At 36.7% G+C, this 15,539-nt stretch overlaps 2 protein-coding genes across 3 annotated transcripts; both read left to right on the forward strand.

Annotated features, from left to right (window-relative positions):
- Positions 1 to 2,049: 2,049 nt before the first annotated feature.
- On the forward strand, positions 2,050 to 3,321 carry LOC307005192 (ecto-ADP-ribosyltransferase 5-like). Its single transcript, XM_079625089.1, has 3 exons — positions 2,050 to 2,137; positions 2,218 to 2,305; positions 2,382 to 3,321. Exons 2-3 carry the CDS (start codon positions 2,255 to 2,257, stop codon positions 3,114 to 3,116), a joined length of 786 nt encoding a protein of 261 aa, XP_079481215.1. The 5' UTR covers positions 2,050 to 2,137; positions 2,218 to 2,254; the 3' UTR covers positions 3,117 to 3,321.
- Positions 3,322 to 13,303: 9,982 nt separating this feature from the next.
- Positions 13,304 to 14,847, forward strand: LOC306996253 (ecto-ADP-ribosyltransferase 4-like). 2 transcript variants are annotated; one of them, XM_079608575.1, is made up of 3 exons: positions 13,304 to 13,440; positions 13,631 to 13,732; positions 13,809 to 14,847. In XM_079608575.1, exons 2-3 carry the CDS (start codon positions 13,682 to 13,684, stop codon positions 14,604 to 14,606), a joined length of 849 nt encoding a protein of 282 aa, XP_079464701.1. In that variant the 5' UTR covers positions 13,304 to 13,440; positions 13,631 to 13,681; the 3' UTR covers positions 14,607 to 14,847. The 2 variants fall into 2 exon arrangements, with proteins under 2 accessions (XP_079464701.1, XP_079464702.1); XM_079608576.1 differs by having other exon boundaries at positions 13,323 to 13,440; positions 13,648 to 13,732.
- Positions 14,848 to 15,539: the final 692 nt, after the last annotated feature.

Consider the following 15,539-nt stretch of genomic DNA (forward strand, 5'->3'; position numbering starts at 1 on the left):
TCTAGTTATCACACTATCAAAAACTACTGGAGAGGTGACGTGTCTTTTCTTCTTAGCATGCAATTATGACGACTGACAACTTGAATTAAAATAAAACTGTTTGCTGGGGTTTTGAGCATTATTAAACAGGGGTTCAATTGTTTCTACAGTGCACATATTGAATCACATTCTTAGTTCCCTTTCGTTTTCACTTCGAGTTACGGCGAATGACGACGAAATGGGGTTTACTTAGAAGCCTATCATCTTCGAAAGAAATAAAACGAGCCAATGGAAAGGAAATGCCATGGGTCAGCGGGATTTGCATAGCGTAACTCCGCCCCACCTCATGGTATAAGGAAATACGCCGCAACATGCAAATATGTTTTCGCTTCGGAGCCAAGTGTATTCTTCACTCCACAAGCCATCCTGAGATCTTCATTCTCTTCACTCTTCGAGACGAGCAGCTCTCCAGCCTGTGTTGGTGTGATGGCGTTTATCCAGCGAGTTTTATATTCCTGCCTGCTGATCTGTGCAGTGGTCTGCAAACAGCGCGTGTGTTTCTCCCTGGGCGCTTCAGCACTGCTGTTGAGTTTTATCCTCTCTAAAAGAGCTGCACGCGGCGCGTCTTTTTAAAGATGGTTCGCCCGTGCATTCTGGGTGCGATAGACAGATTAATTATGCTGATGGGCACGATTGCTGCCTGACGTGTTTGGGCTTAATGGACGCTCAGACAGCATTCGTGGATGCATCATGTTCTCATTGCGGAAACATGACCATCGCAATGTTGCGATCGAGACTCAATGACCTCCTTAGAGGTAGAGTCCCCTCAACCACAACCGATTCTCTCCATGGAGGGGATACTTTGGCTGGTGGCTATAGGGTGATCTGCTGGGTAGCGAGAACCATGAGGCTTGAATACGCGATTCAGTTCGCGCTGTCTCCTACCCACTTCAGGGGAGTCTGCTTCACTATGACCCCTGGAGGAGGCAGACCCAGCCTTGGCATTGCTCTGTCCAGTACGCACCCTCCGTGCTTACGTAGACAGAACGCAGTGTTTCAGGACCTCAGACCAGCTCTTTGTCTGTTTTGGTGGGAAGCTGAAGGGAAAGGCTCTCTCCAAGCAAAGGTTGTCTCACTGGATCGTGGACGCCATTGTTTTGGCTTACCAGCAGCAAGGTCGACCGTGCACCCTTGGTGTGAAGGCCCACTCCACCGGTGGAGACATCTGCAGAACTGCAGGCTGGGCGACATACAACACATTCGCCAGATTCTACAATCTCCGAGTGGAGCCAGTGTCCTCCCGTGTACTCACCAGCCGGTACTAGGACCCGCTCTGGTGTCTTTGCTTGTTCGCCATTCCACTCCACAGACTGGATACGTGCGATATTCTCCTCAGGTGAGCCTCAGAAGCCATGAGATCCTCCAGCGCTGTTGACGTCAACGCCAAGTGTTATGCCTCCGGCAGCTTTTGCGATCGTCATTTCGTCATTCGACGCAACGTCTCCGTTCCCTACTCAGTTCCCGAGACCTTCTCTGCCCTGTTCCTCACAGCTTACTCTCTCCCAAGCATTATGGGAAATGGAATTTTAAAGCTGAACAGCATAAAATCAAGGCAGTTTACCCTGTTTCTGTTATTATTCAGCACTATTATGAACATTCAAAGCTATTATTATTCTAAATTATTCACAACAGGGGTGCATGTCATGTGTCTGTCTCTGTAATTTCTGCAAGCAGCTGTACTCTTCAGATAATAATTTATACATCATATCTTTAAAAAAAAAACATTATTTAGTGTTGTCCTTATTATGAATGAACTGAATGATGCACATTTCCAGGATCATAATCTGGTGTTAACCCTGCTTTCTGCTGGCAGTGACATGACAGGAATGAGTTTGTCCCTTGTAAACCACACATACACCAGACTTTCACAGGTGTTGCATTATGGAGAGTTAAACTATGCAGATGAACTGTTGCACAGTTTCTACATGTTCCAGTACTCAAGCACAGACATTTTCAGCGGTATAAAACAGCCACCTTCCTTATCACTTGGTTTGAGTCGTTGTCATCTGGCTGTGAGCGACTGACTTTTCTGATTTTTTCCTCTCCTCATTGAGCTCATAAAAAAAAGAGACAAAAAAAGAGACCATAATATTCTCAGGTAATTTTATGGGACATTTTACCATTGGAGTAATGTATTTAGTTAAACGCTGTTATCTTTCATCATCTATTCTTCACTAGATCTACTAGATCATCTGAGGGATTTGACTGAATCAAGATGCTGCTGATCATTGAAGCTCTTCTTCTCATTTTAGCTGCTCTAGGACAGGTAAGCTTGTGTTCTAGCATGAATATTACAGACATGAATACTGATGATGTGATCATTATGATTTCTGTTTCTGCAGGATCACAGCGCTGCTGTTGAAGGACAGATGTATCCATTGGATATGGCACTGGATTCTGTGGATGACCAATATGACGGTTGTAGAGAGAACATGGCAAACCTGGTGAAGACTAAATATCTGAAAGAAGAAATGTCTGACTCGGAATCTGAATTTGCAATAGCTTGGAAAAATGCTGAAAAGAAATACAAGCCACCAGGGGATAACTTGACAAAGAATCACTCAATTGCTATTTATGTGTACACAAACTCCATTTTAAAGCTATATAAGCATTTCAATGATGCTGTTCGTAATGATAAGAAAAAATACAAAAACAAAACATTCGAATGGTATTCACTTTTCTTTTTGTTAACAGACGCATTACAGATTCTGAAGAAAACACAAAAAGGATGCTATTCAACTTATCGTGGTACAGATGTTTCATTTAATAACAATGTTCTGAACAAAGAGGTTCGTTTCGGCTCATTTACTTCTTCCTCTTTAAATCGTAACAGAACAAGGTTTTTTGGAAATAAATCTTGTTTTGTAATCAAAACTTGTAAAGGTGCTGCTCTGACAAAATATTCGAAGCTTCCTCGTGAGAAAGAGGTGCTGATTCCTCCATATGAGAAGTTTAAAGTCACTGCTGTCAAGACAAGAGGTGAGCAGAAAGATCTCTGGTGTGAAACGGTGTTCACTTTAAAAAGCACTGGAGCAAGAAGTGACCTGAACTGTGCAGTGGCATTCAATAAACCATAATAAAGAACGGTAATAGTACTATTCTGTCATAATCATTTGTTTAAAAACTAGTATTCATTATTCCAATGAGCTCATTGTTTCTGCCTTCAATTATTACATTGTTTAAATTAATACATTTTTAACTGTGATTTTGTATATGTACATTTCTGAAATACATAACTTAGACAGTTGCCTAACAGATATCTAAACATGTGGACTTTGAAACTATGTGTATTGTGAAAAGCGCTGCACAAATAAATGTGAATTGAATTACTGTGAAGCACACTGAGAGTTCTGAACAAAGTGCTTTGAATATATTTATATATATACATGTAGACATATATATGATTTAATCATGTACATCAGCTCCAACATTGTTCCCTTTTGGTTTAGTTTATTCATATTTTTTCAGAAAACACAATTAACATAATTTCAACACAATTAAATAAAGTTATTTTAAGTGACACATGCAATTCAGTGGCCTCAAAGTGATTGTATGTGTGTCTAATTAATTTCTTAACTTATACTTGCTTCTTTTTGCATCACATTACTGAACATTTGTAGTGCTTTCTAACTGTCAGCAATAGCATATTGACTGAATTACTTTCTAAGTGCAATGCAGCTTGGAGCAATATTTTCAATATTTAAATTATAATCAATACGCTAAAAAGTTTTTGATTCTTGTTGAATTTTAATGGTTTCAATTAACTTTTAATATATATATATAATTTTTTTTTTTTAAGTTAATATTTTTCACCTTAGTGATGTTGGAGTTTTTTGTGGTTTTAATTTTGCAGAAGAGGGACGGTTGTGGTTTTGTTGTGTTTGGCTTTACTAACACCATGACGCGTTATGAAATGAGCAATAGCTGCTAAAACCTGTGAAATGATGAGTCTCTTCTTAAGTGTTCATCCCTTTACATTCAGTCAAAAATTGTGCTATCAGAAAATGAAAGATATTAATTTAATTTCTCAAAATACAAAATAATTGTTTTTAGTCATTTGTTTTTATACATTTTATATACATTGCATGGATGGAAATGTTTTAATTGAAATGTTCATTGAATTAAATAAAAAAAATCAGCTTGTGAAATGTATGCAAGATTATGACTCATCTTAAGCAGAGAGAAACTCAGAGTTTGTCCTGCATGAAACCACAGGTCTTCACAAGTGTTGCATTATCAGATGAGCCTGATGCTTCATGATTATTTGAACTCTGTAGTGCATGAAACCACCGGCCACAAGTGACGATGATGACCTATATGCATCACACACACATTATCAGCGATGTACAAAGGCACCTTCCTCATCTGTTTGTTTGAAGAGTCATTGTCGTCTGACTGTCAATGACTTTTCTGATCTTCTCTTGTCATTGCTCCTGTAAAACAATGAAATGAAACAGACACAGAACCTGACAAAAAGAGACAACAGTGTTTTCAGGTGAGTTTAGAGTTAAAGTACAAGGTCAATACCCACACAGCCACACCTGAGCCTTATCTACACTGTAAAAAAAACCCAAAAAACATACAATATGCTAAATTAAAGTGTATTTATTATTTTAAAGTGTATTTAGTGTATTTATTAATATTTAATTTAATATTAAATTAAATTAAAGTGCAAAAACGTTAAAAAAATTAATTTTTACAGAAAAACACTGTTATTTCACATATATTTCCAGATTTTTTGCTAACTAACACATTCACAGTAAAAAGTGAATCACTTGCAGTTAACTAATTAAGTTGTGCGTTGTAAATTAATTTATATAACTATGTCACTGCATCAGCAACTACAGAGCTCTTATAGTAACATGCAGTGTAATGTCAATGAGTTAAATGTAAGGGTAAACTGGCCAACTAAAGCAAACACTGATCGCCATAATGGCGACTTAAAAAAAAAGTTTTCTAAAAAGAAGGACTTTTCTCCTTCAGTGACTCTGCTTGTTAACATCAGGTGTCTTCAGTAATGGTCAATCATCACTCAATTAATCACATAATTATCTCATTAACTTTTACACTCTTCAGTGTTAATTTAACACTCATATTTTTACACTTTACACTCTTGAGGTTGGAACCAAATAAACTCAGAGAGTTAATTTATGACACTGGAGTTTTTTCTGTGTAAAACACGTTCCTCTAACGTCAATAAAACTGGACATTTTCACATTCCCGGAACCAACACTGAACGTTTGGAGAACGTTCTTATAACAAAAGTCTGTTAGCTGGGTCGCAATCACAGGCCCCGCCCACTGGAGTTCAGATGCTTAATGGCTGACATTTGCCACACTGGATGTGAGCGTTGCGTCAAAAACAAATAAACCCATTATAATCAATGATGCTGTCTACACTGGATACAGTATACAGATGTGTGTTCAGTTTCTGCAAGAACCAATGAGGTTCATTCTCGTGTGTTATGCAGCACATTTGAACTTCAGCAAGAAATAAAATGAGGCTCTTACATCTGACTGATGTAACGTGGAACGGGTTACAATAGTAACCTAGACCTTTATTACATAAAGCGATTGTGTTTCTTCAAATAATTTGGACTAAAGCGCTCAATTCATATAGATTATATCTCTTTATGAACTTTTTAAAGCCTGAATGTGTCAGTTGCATATAGATGTCAATGGGGGGACAGAAAGACAGAAAGCAGGTTTCCTCAAAAAGATCTTCATTTGTGTTCCGAAGATGAATGAAGTTCTACTGTGATCTCAAAATGAATACCTTGAATATCAAAATCAACTGCATTATAGATCCTTCTCCTATTTAGCTCCTAAACTTTGGAACAGTCTTCATAATATTGTCTGGGAAGCAGACACACTTTGTCAGTTTAAAACTAGACTAAAAAAACACATCTCTTTTACCTGGCATTAATATAGAACGTTATACATTTATATTATTCCAATCAGTTAAATGATTATTAGGCTGCATAGATTAGGTCAGCCGGAACCGGGGACACTTCCTATAACACCTGACGTACTCGTTACATCATAAGAAGAATGGCATCTACGATTATGTTAGTCTTTCTGTTTATTCCGAGGTTTACCGAAGTCAGCCGGTGGACTATCAAAATAAAGTGTTACCTATGATATATATGGGGATGATTAGGAGGCCATAATGGACAGAGGCCACTGGGCATATTTTGGCCAGGATGCCGGGGTTACACCCCTACTCTTTTTCGAAGGACATCCTGGGACTTTTAATGACCACAGAGACTCAGGACCTCGGTTTAACGTCTCATCCGAAGGACGGCGCTCTTTGGCAGTATAGTGTCCCCGTCACTATACTGGGGTGTTAGGACCCACACAGACCACAGGGTGAGCACCCCCTACTGGCCTCACTAACACCTCAACCAGCAGCAACCTGGATTTCCCAGGAGTCTCCCATCCAGGTACTAACCAGGCTCAGCCCGCTTAGCTTCAGTGGGAAACCAGTCTTGGGCTACAGGGTGATATGGCTGCTGGCATTGGAATGAGACACTTACTAATATTTTTCACTTTTATGGTATCTCAGATTGAGTTAATTGATTGGTTACAGAAGACAGGAAGAACTTCATATGAATTGAGTATAATGCATAGGCTATTTACAACTTTTTATGTTTGTTTTAAAAAAAACTCAGTTTCAGGGTTATGTCACTTCTTTTTATTCTTTGTTTTGGTGACAGAACTCTGACACTGCTATCATCTCGTGTTGGTGAGCGTGCGGTTTCGAGCTCGCTTGTGTTCTTCTATCCACATGAGTTATTTTTTTTGTGCGGAGGGAGCGTGGTGTTTGGATCTCGACACTTCGGTCTAGTTTGGTTTCGGCTTATGAGTGTATAGGGGACAATTTCGGACACATCCCACACCCCTTTGCAACCCTGTGCCAGTTTGTCATCAAATGTTCCAGTCTTGTGTTGCCCAGTCAAGCTGCTGCTCATGTTTTCTCACATGGGATAGTTTATTTTTTATTTGTTTTAATGTTATTATTAATAAAAAGCCCATCTTGAGTCCTCGCCTCATCCCTTTACCTCAACCCACACTCAGGGATAGGTCTTTGGATTAGGAATGGATGGTGTGTTTTCATTAAACTATTTCAGGCGAATTCACCATCATGTACCATTATTACACATTCTGAAGAGATAAGGTTGAAAAACATCTTCGACAAGTTTGACCAGTGTAAAGCCCACACATATAGTCCAGATCTTCACAAGTGATAATCAGAAGATCTAAATCATTTAAATGACCTAGATGCATCAGTCACGCTATAAACACACTTCATCGACAATATAAATAAGTCTCCGTCCTCATCTCTTGTAGTCTGAAGAGTCGTTGTCTTCTGACTGTGAGACACTGACTTTTCTGATCTTTTCCTCTCCTTATTGCCGAAAAATAGCGAAAAGAAAACAGAATCTGACAAAAGAGATAACATTTTCAGGTAAGTTTAGGGTTAAAGTAAAAGGTCAATATAACTCTTTCATTAGTGCAATAATAATCAGGTTTAAGTGATTATGTAAAAAAATTAAACTTTGAATTTAAAACCATATTCTGTTAAAGGTGGCAAATAGTTTCATTGTGCAGATCTGTGTACATATTTCTTTCCATTTTATTTAATGTCATAGATTTAGTATTTGTGAGACGCTGTTGTGTTTCTGGTTCTTCACTAGATCTACTAGATCATCTGAGGGATTTGACTGAATCAAGATGATGCTGATCATCAAAGCTCTTCTTCTCATTTTAGCTGCTCTAGGACAGGTAAGCTTGTGTTCTAGTATGAATATTACAGACATGAATACTGATGATGTGATCATTATGATTTCTGTTGCTGCAGGATCACAGCGCTGCTGTTGAAGGACAGATATATCCATTGGACTACGCACTGAATTCAGTTGATGATCAATATGATGGTTGTAGAGAGAAAATGGCGAATCAGGTGAAGACTAAATATCTAGAGGAGGAAATGTCTGACTTCAAAACATAGACCCACAACGCTGTAGCTATTCACGGTCCTGGACGCTGTGAAGGGCGGCCCCTTCGAACCACTTCAGTCCGTAGATTTGCGGTATCTTTCATTTAAGACCGCTCTCCTTGTGGCTCTCGCCTCAGTCAAGCAAGTGGGTGACCTGCATGAAATGTTGGAGATTAAGAGGAGTGATGTTGGAGTTTTTGTGGTTTTCATTGTGCAGAAGAGTGACGCTTGTGGTTTTGTTGTGTTTGACTTTACTAACACCATGACACTTTATGAAATGAGCAATAGCTGCTAAAACCTGTGAAATGACAAGTCTCTTTTTAAGTGTTCATCCCTTTACATTCAGTCAAAAATTTCCAGCAAAGTACTGTTAATTTACAGCCCTCTGCCGTTATTATACAGCTCTCCTATTTTACAGTATGTTACTGTAAAAATACCATGGAAGGTAACTCATATATAATTTGGGAAACTGATTGCTTCAAACAGTTCAAGTTTAAAACAAGTTTTTATACTGATCCATCTGGATCCAACTCCGCTCCCTGGATATTGTGTTCTGCAGTGAGGACCATCTCTCATTTTACCTTGATGTTCTGACTGGAATTTACATGAAGCTCAGCAATGTTGCTGATGCCACCTGCTGGTCAGACGTGACAGCAACTCATAGTCAGTTAATCATATGTGTACATAAGGATAATTTCGAGCTGTAACTGGTGCGGTAACTCAAGCTGTGTTACTCATATTACATAGCAAGATCATTGTTATTTAATATTCTGAATGTTCCAATCTGACTTCTGACCTATAATGCTGCATGAATCATAATCATACACTGTTCGTTCATTGGCTAGAGAAGAACTGCCCCACTCCCCCTCCCCCTATTTTTCTGTTATCACCGTATTGTAAAAAAACAAAAGTGGGAGGAGTTGGATCTGGATCCAACTCCGCCCCCTGGATATTGTGTTCTGCAGTGAGGACCATCTCTCATTTTCACTTGATGTTCTGACTGGAATTTACATGAAGCTCAGCAATGTTGCTGATGCCACCTGCTGGTCAGACGTGACAGCAACTCAGTTAATCATATGTGTACATATAAGGATCATTTCGAGCTGTAACTGGTGCGGTAACTCAAGCTGTGTTACTCATATTACATTGCAAGATCATTGTTATTTAATATTCTGAATCTGAATGTTCCAATCTGACTTCTGACATATAATGCTGCATGAATCATAATCATACACTGTTCGTTCATTGGCTAGAGAAGAACTGCCCCAACCCCACTCCCCCTATTTTTCTGTTATCACCGTATTGTAAAAAAACACAATATAAAAGGTGACTTGATTTTTTATGTTTACAGACGGTTCTGTATTACAACCAATGAGCAGCTCAATGTCATATTATCTATTAACACACTGAATATTGTAGTTTTTATGGTATCTGTCAGGAGTTAGGAAGCAGAGAAACACATCAGACAAGAGAGTATTGAACTTCATCCATCTTGTTTACTCTTCACTTTCGTTCTCCACATTACGTTATTACACAACACTTTTCAAAATAGCAGTCAACACTATTCACACAACAATGTTGTGCTTAAATAAACACTAATAAATACAGAGAAAGCAGCAGCTAAGTCCACTTAGATATTTACAGTATCCTATTCATAAATACACAACTATTTGCAATTTACTTGGAATTGATGGCTATAGCCTTGCTTGATATTGTTTTTTGAATATGAAGATCTGAAAACATTGAGACAAAAACACATTTTCAGAGAGAATTAAAAAGTGGAACTTTTTCCTATAAAGTGAGGGCAGCGAAATTGTTCAGTATTCTTGGTTTATTCATTACAGACTCAGTATTAATACTGTTATTTTATGCTTTTTATGGATTACAGAGGCATGGGGGTGTCAAGTCAAATGAAAAGGAGAATTCTTGAGATTGCTCTGCAGTATGTTCAATGTTGTCATTGTCCTGGAAGAGGAGGTTGATGGAAAATGTGGGAGACTTTACAGATGTACTCATTGTCCGTTTTGGCTTGTTGTATTCACTAAACTTGGAGAACAATAAAGAGTTTATATATATATATATATATATATATATATATATATATATATATATATATATATATATATATATATATATATATATATATATATATAAAGACCTTCTGAATGAACTCAAATATTTGAGTCCATTCAGAAGGCCTTTTTGGACATTAGGACTATAAGTGCACCAGATGAGTACAAAATCTGAGGACCAATGTAAGTAGAATTTTTGTAAGAAATGTAAGAACACTTTTGAGGGGAAATGTATTATTGCGTTTTTATACATAATGTTTAAAGTGTAAGGTGGCATTTCATGAACTTGCAGTACTTTTTGTCAGAATGCAAAAATTTAATTGCAAAGATACAATTCAATTTAAAAAATGTGCAGAAAACTTGAATGTGTATGTCAAAAGTGTTTTTCTTGTTAAATAATTTATCTTCAACAAATATTAATACAGTAAACAAAGGGATGTGATAAAGAGCATGAGTTGAAATTTTTTGCTTTTATGCATTACCATTTTTAATACTTTTTTTTTTTTTTTTTACAGTGCAGATTATTTTGCCAACATAAATTATTTGATTAGGTAAAAAAGATGTGTGATTATTATTATTATTAATTTTTTTTTATTTTTATATATATACTGTACACTGTAAAACACTATTTTCATGATTTGTTAACAACTTTTTTTTTTCTTTGTCAAATCAACTAATTCGGGCCATATTTTAAGGATATAAGCGCATGGTCTAAAGCGCATGACGCAAATACACGACAGGAGAAATGGTCGGCGCTCCCGGCGCATGGTCTAAAAGGGTTGTCCCTATTCTCTCAATGAGTAAAAGGTGTGTTTTGGGACACACATATTATACAAAAAAATACTGCACCATTGACTTTAGACAAGATTTTTGTCGGTCAATGGCGCAGTCTCAGTTGCCTCAAAATAGCAACACTCCAACTCAACTCAACTCAACTTTTATTTATAAAGCACTTTCAAAACCATTATGGACCAGAGTGCTGTCCATAAGGATAAATAAAATACATAGAAACATAACATAACATCAAAACATGACACCAAGAAAATCAAACACCAAATCACTCACAGTTTTCAGACCTAATCAAACGGCAAATCCTTGATAAAATAAATAAGACTTCAAATCCTTTTTAAATGTATCCATGCTTGACGAGGATTTTAAAGATAATGGCAACACATTCCAAAGTGCAGGAGCCGCAACAGAAAAGGCACGATCTCCACTACGCCTCAAGCGAGACCGTGGGACGGTTAGGAGCATGTTATGAGAGGAGCGTAAGTGACGTTGGGAGTAACATGTCCTTTATATACTCAGGAGCTCGATCATGCAATGCTTTAAAAACAAACATTAACACCTTGTATTGTATTCTGTATTTAACAGGTAGCCAGTGAAGGGTTATGTGATCCCGTTTTCTGGTATTTGTTAAGAATCTCGCTGCAGCATTTTGGACACACTGAAGATGAGCAATCAGTGATTCACTTATGCCTAGATAAAGAGCATTACAATAGTCTTACCGGGTTGACACAAAGGCATGCAAAACAATCTCCAAGTCCTTGTATGAAAGGATGGGTTTCAGTTTAAACAGTTTTCTTAACTGAGAAAAAGATGATTTCACAACACAACTTGACGATCAAAGCGTATTTCAGAATCGAAAAATGCTCCAATGTTCTTCACATAACTATGCATATTGTTGGGCAATATAATTTCCAGCCAGACCATTCCTCAAAAATCTTTGTTCCCAAACATAATAAACTCAGTTTTATCACAGTCCATAGGAAAGTACAGTTGTAAATCATCAGCATACAAGTGATAATTAATATTAAAGCAATATAACAATGCGCCTGAACACACCTCGTTTTCAGACCAGCACGGCGCACATGACAAAATAAATATGATTTCACACAAAATATTGCCCAAAATGCACAGAATTTGCATTTCTAGTGTGTTTTAACAAGAACTGGAGTAGGCTATGTCAGAAAAGAAAATGAAGACTCAAAAATATTTATAGGCGACAGTGGCTGTGGTTCATGTAGGTTGTCTACAAACCGAAAGGTTGGTGGTTCAATCCCCGGTTCCACTTGACCAAGTGTCGAGGTGTCCATGAGCAAGACACCTAACCCCAGCTGCTCCCGACGAGCTGGATAGTGCCTTGCATGGCTGACCATTTACCATAGAAAATGTACAGATTTAAACTTGTTTTTATTTTTCAGTTTGGGTAAAAGTATATGGTGTTTTATAAAAAATAATAATATAGAAAATAAATATTTGTGTGTGCTGTAAAGTTGTTAGAAAAAATAAAATTGGAATCGGCTAAAACCGGTATCGGCAGGTCAAACTCAGTGAAAAATCGGAAATCGGAATCGGCCTAGAAAACTGTAATCGGTGCATCTCTAATTCCTAGGAACTTGTGCAGGAGATTGTGCAATCTTCACCAAGATTGGCTCAGATCATTGTCTCAGAACACACACATAATACGGGCACCACACTTAACACATATGTTGGGTTTCTATTTATGGTAACATTCTATAGATATGATTTTTATACCATACAGAATTTTTTCAGCATTTTTATATAATTTTGTATGATTTATAAGCTGTTTCCGTCAAGGGGACCAAAATGGGAATAAACCACACACACACACACACGTCTATGAGCAACTGACTTTTTTGCCTTATGATCTTTGTCCTCTCTTCAAACTGATCCTCAACATGTCACATCTTGTCAAGAAGGTTAAAAGAATGCCAAGATATAAGCATTTTACAGTGAATCATTCAGTGAACATTTATAAACGGAAATTAAAGTCTATAGTGATTTTTAAAAAATGGCATACACATGGTTTTCAACTAACTTTTTGTTAACAGAAGGGATACAGATTCAGAAGAAAACACTAAATGAATGCTGTCAACTTATTGTGGTAGTAAACTTGAATTTCATGAGTGTTTTGAACAAAGAGGTTGGTTTAGGTTCTGTTGCATAATTCAAGTTTTTTTGGAGCTGTATCTTGTTCGGAAGTGCGCACTTGGTGCTGATGTATGTGATCTTTTGCATCATTCCTGAACAGTTCTAAGAGTTTGCTTTCTAGATGTCTACTTGCCAGGCAGGTTTTCTGAACTTAACAGATTCCTTGCAATTGGGCAGAGATCAGATAAACAAGAGGAATTATATGATGACAGAGATTATTTGCAATATAAAAAGCCCATGTTGTGCTGTGTCGTCTTATCATTGCTGTCTGGCTGTGAGCACATTACTTTTCGGATCTTCACTTCTCATCGTTACTCCTGAAAAGTAACAAAAAGAAAACAGTATCTGACAAAAAAAAAGACAACAGTATTTCCAGGTAAGTTTGGGATAACGTAAAAGGTCAAAATATCAGTGAACATCACAGGCTTAAGTGATTATTTCAAACAGTTCTGCCACTATGAATTTAAAACTGTCTTATGTTGGCGAACACAGTTTAATTGTGCATTGTATTGCAGTGATAGATTTAGTATTTGTGAGATGCTGTTGTGTTTCTGGTTGTCTTTCAGCATTTGTTCTTCACTAGATCTAGATCATCTGAGGGATTTGACTGAATCAAGATGCTGCTGATCATTGAAGCTCTTCTTCTCATTTTAGCTGCTCTAGGACAGGTAAGCTTGTGTTCTAGTATGCATATTACAGACATGAATACTGATGATGTGATCATTATGATTCATGTTGTTATAGGATCACAGAACTGCTGCTGCTCCTGCAGGACAGATATATCCATTGGATTTCGCACTGAATTCAGTTGATGATCAATATGACGGTTGTACTGGGAAAATGGCAAACCAGGTGAACACAGGATATCTAGAGAAGGATAAATCTGCCTCAGCTGAATTTAATCAGACTTGGCAAGAAGGTGAAGAGAAAGCCAAGAAAGCAGAGGATAACTTGCAACAGATTCATTCAGTCGCCATTCATGTGTACACTAACCAAGACTCTAAAGTATATAGTAATTTCACGAGTGCCACTCGTACTGACAAACAACAATATAAAGAGGGGACATTCGAGTGGTATTCTCTTCACTTTCTGTTAACAGAAGCAATACAGATTCTGAAGAAAACACACAACAGATGCTATGTAACTTATCGTGGTACAAATGTTGAATTTGATGTTCAGAGCAAAGAGGTTCGTTTGAGCTCATTTTCATCCTCATCTCTTGATCGTAAAATAATACAGGGTTTTGGAAATAAATCTTGTTTTGAAATCTACACTTGTGAAGGTGCTAATCTGACTAAATACTCAAAGTATCCCGATGAGAAAGAGGTGCTGATTCCTCCATATGAGACGTTTAAAGTCACTGCTGTCATGAACAGAACAGATCAGCCAGATCTCTGGTGTGAGACTGTGTTTGTGTTGAATAGCACTGGAACAAAAAGTAAACTGAACTGTTTATTGTTTAACAGTGGAAACTATGCTGCTTTCTGTAATGTTTTACTGATTTTGCCAATTTTATTTTGTGTTTACCTGCTAATCAGTTAACTTGTGAATTTTACGTTTCTTGTTGTTACTGATCTTTGTATTTCTTATCATGCCTAAATGTGAACATTTGGATACTAATAATATGTAATGATGGGAAAAAATAAGCATTTCTCAACTTCAAAAATGAATCGAATATTAATTTTTCTTTTTTTGTGTAAATCTGCTTTGGGTTAAAAATATATATTTTTATATCAAATTTGTGGTCATTGTATATTTTGTTTGAATGTTTAAAACATATTCTAATCTAATAATAATAATAATAATAAAAAACAAGACAAACTAAAATATTGTGTCAAAAGCCATTGATTTATATCAGTAGGAAAAAGTCAGCAAAAATAATGCAGGTAAATAGATTAACACACACAACCCAGAAGACAGACAGGAATGAATGCTGAAACATTCATGTAATAATAATAACTGAACATACAGACATTCCATTTTGAAATAATATTACATAAAAAAAAAAAATGCACATTTAAGCGGGGAGTTTGGTGAACTCTTATAAAAATATATATATATATAAATATTTCCCTATATGAATGATCAACATATCAAATGGTATTTGAATATATACAGAATATATATATTGTGTTAATACATTGCATTATATTGAAAAATACATAAGGAATTGGCACTTTTCATATATTGAAAAATTCTCATATACTACAATGTATATAATTCTATATTCAGTAATACACTTCATGATATATACAGTGCTTAGCATATAGTAAGTGAACACACCCATGCTAAAGTTGACTAAAAAGAGGAATAAAAAATATATAGTTTGGAAATGTATCTTAATGCCTTAAAGGTCCCATTTTTCCTGTGTTTTTGAAGCTTTGATTGTGTTTATAGTGTGCAATATAACATGTGTTCATGTTTCGCGTCTAAAAAAACACAGTATTATTCACAAAATTTACTTATCTGTATACC

The sequence above is a fragment of the Phoxinus phoxinus genome (genome assembly GCF_949152265.1).
Source record: "Phoxinus phoxinus genome assembly, chromosome: 1".
Classification (NCBI taxonomy): Eukaryota; Metazoa; Chordata; class Actinopteri; order Cypriniformes; family Leuciscidae; genus Phoxinus; species Phoxinus phoxinus.

Excerpts from the sequence above, each read along its gene's own strand:
- LOC306996253 (XM_079608575.1), top strand. The coding sequence starts at position 13,682 with ATGCTGCTGATCATTGAAGCTCTTCTTCTCATTTTAGCTGCTCTAGGA. Across the intron at positions 13,733-13,808 it reads TTTTAGCTGCTCTAGGACAG|GATCACAGAACTGCTGCTGC; the intron begins GTAAGCTTGTGT and ends ATGTTGTTATAG.
- LOC307005192 (XM_079625089.1), top strand. The coding sequence starts at position 2,255 with ATGCTGCTGATCATTGAAGCTCTTCTTCTCATTTTAGCTGCTCTAGGA. Across the intron at positions 2,306-2,381 it reads TTTTAGCTGCTCTAGGACAG|GATCACAGCGCTGCTGTTGA; the intron begins GTAAGCTTGTGT and ends CTGTTTCTGCAG.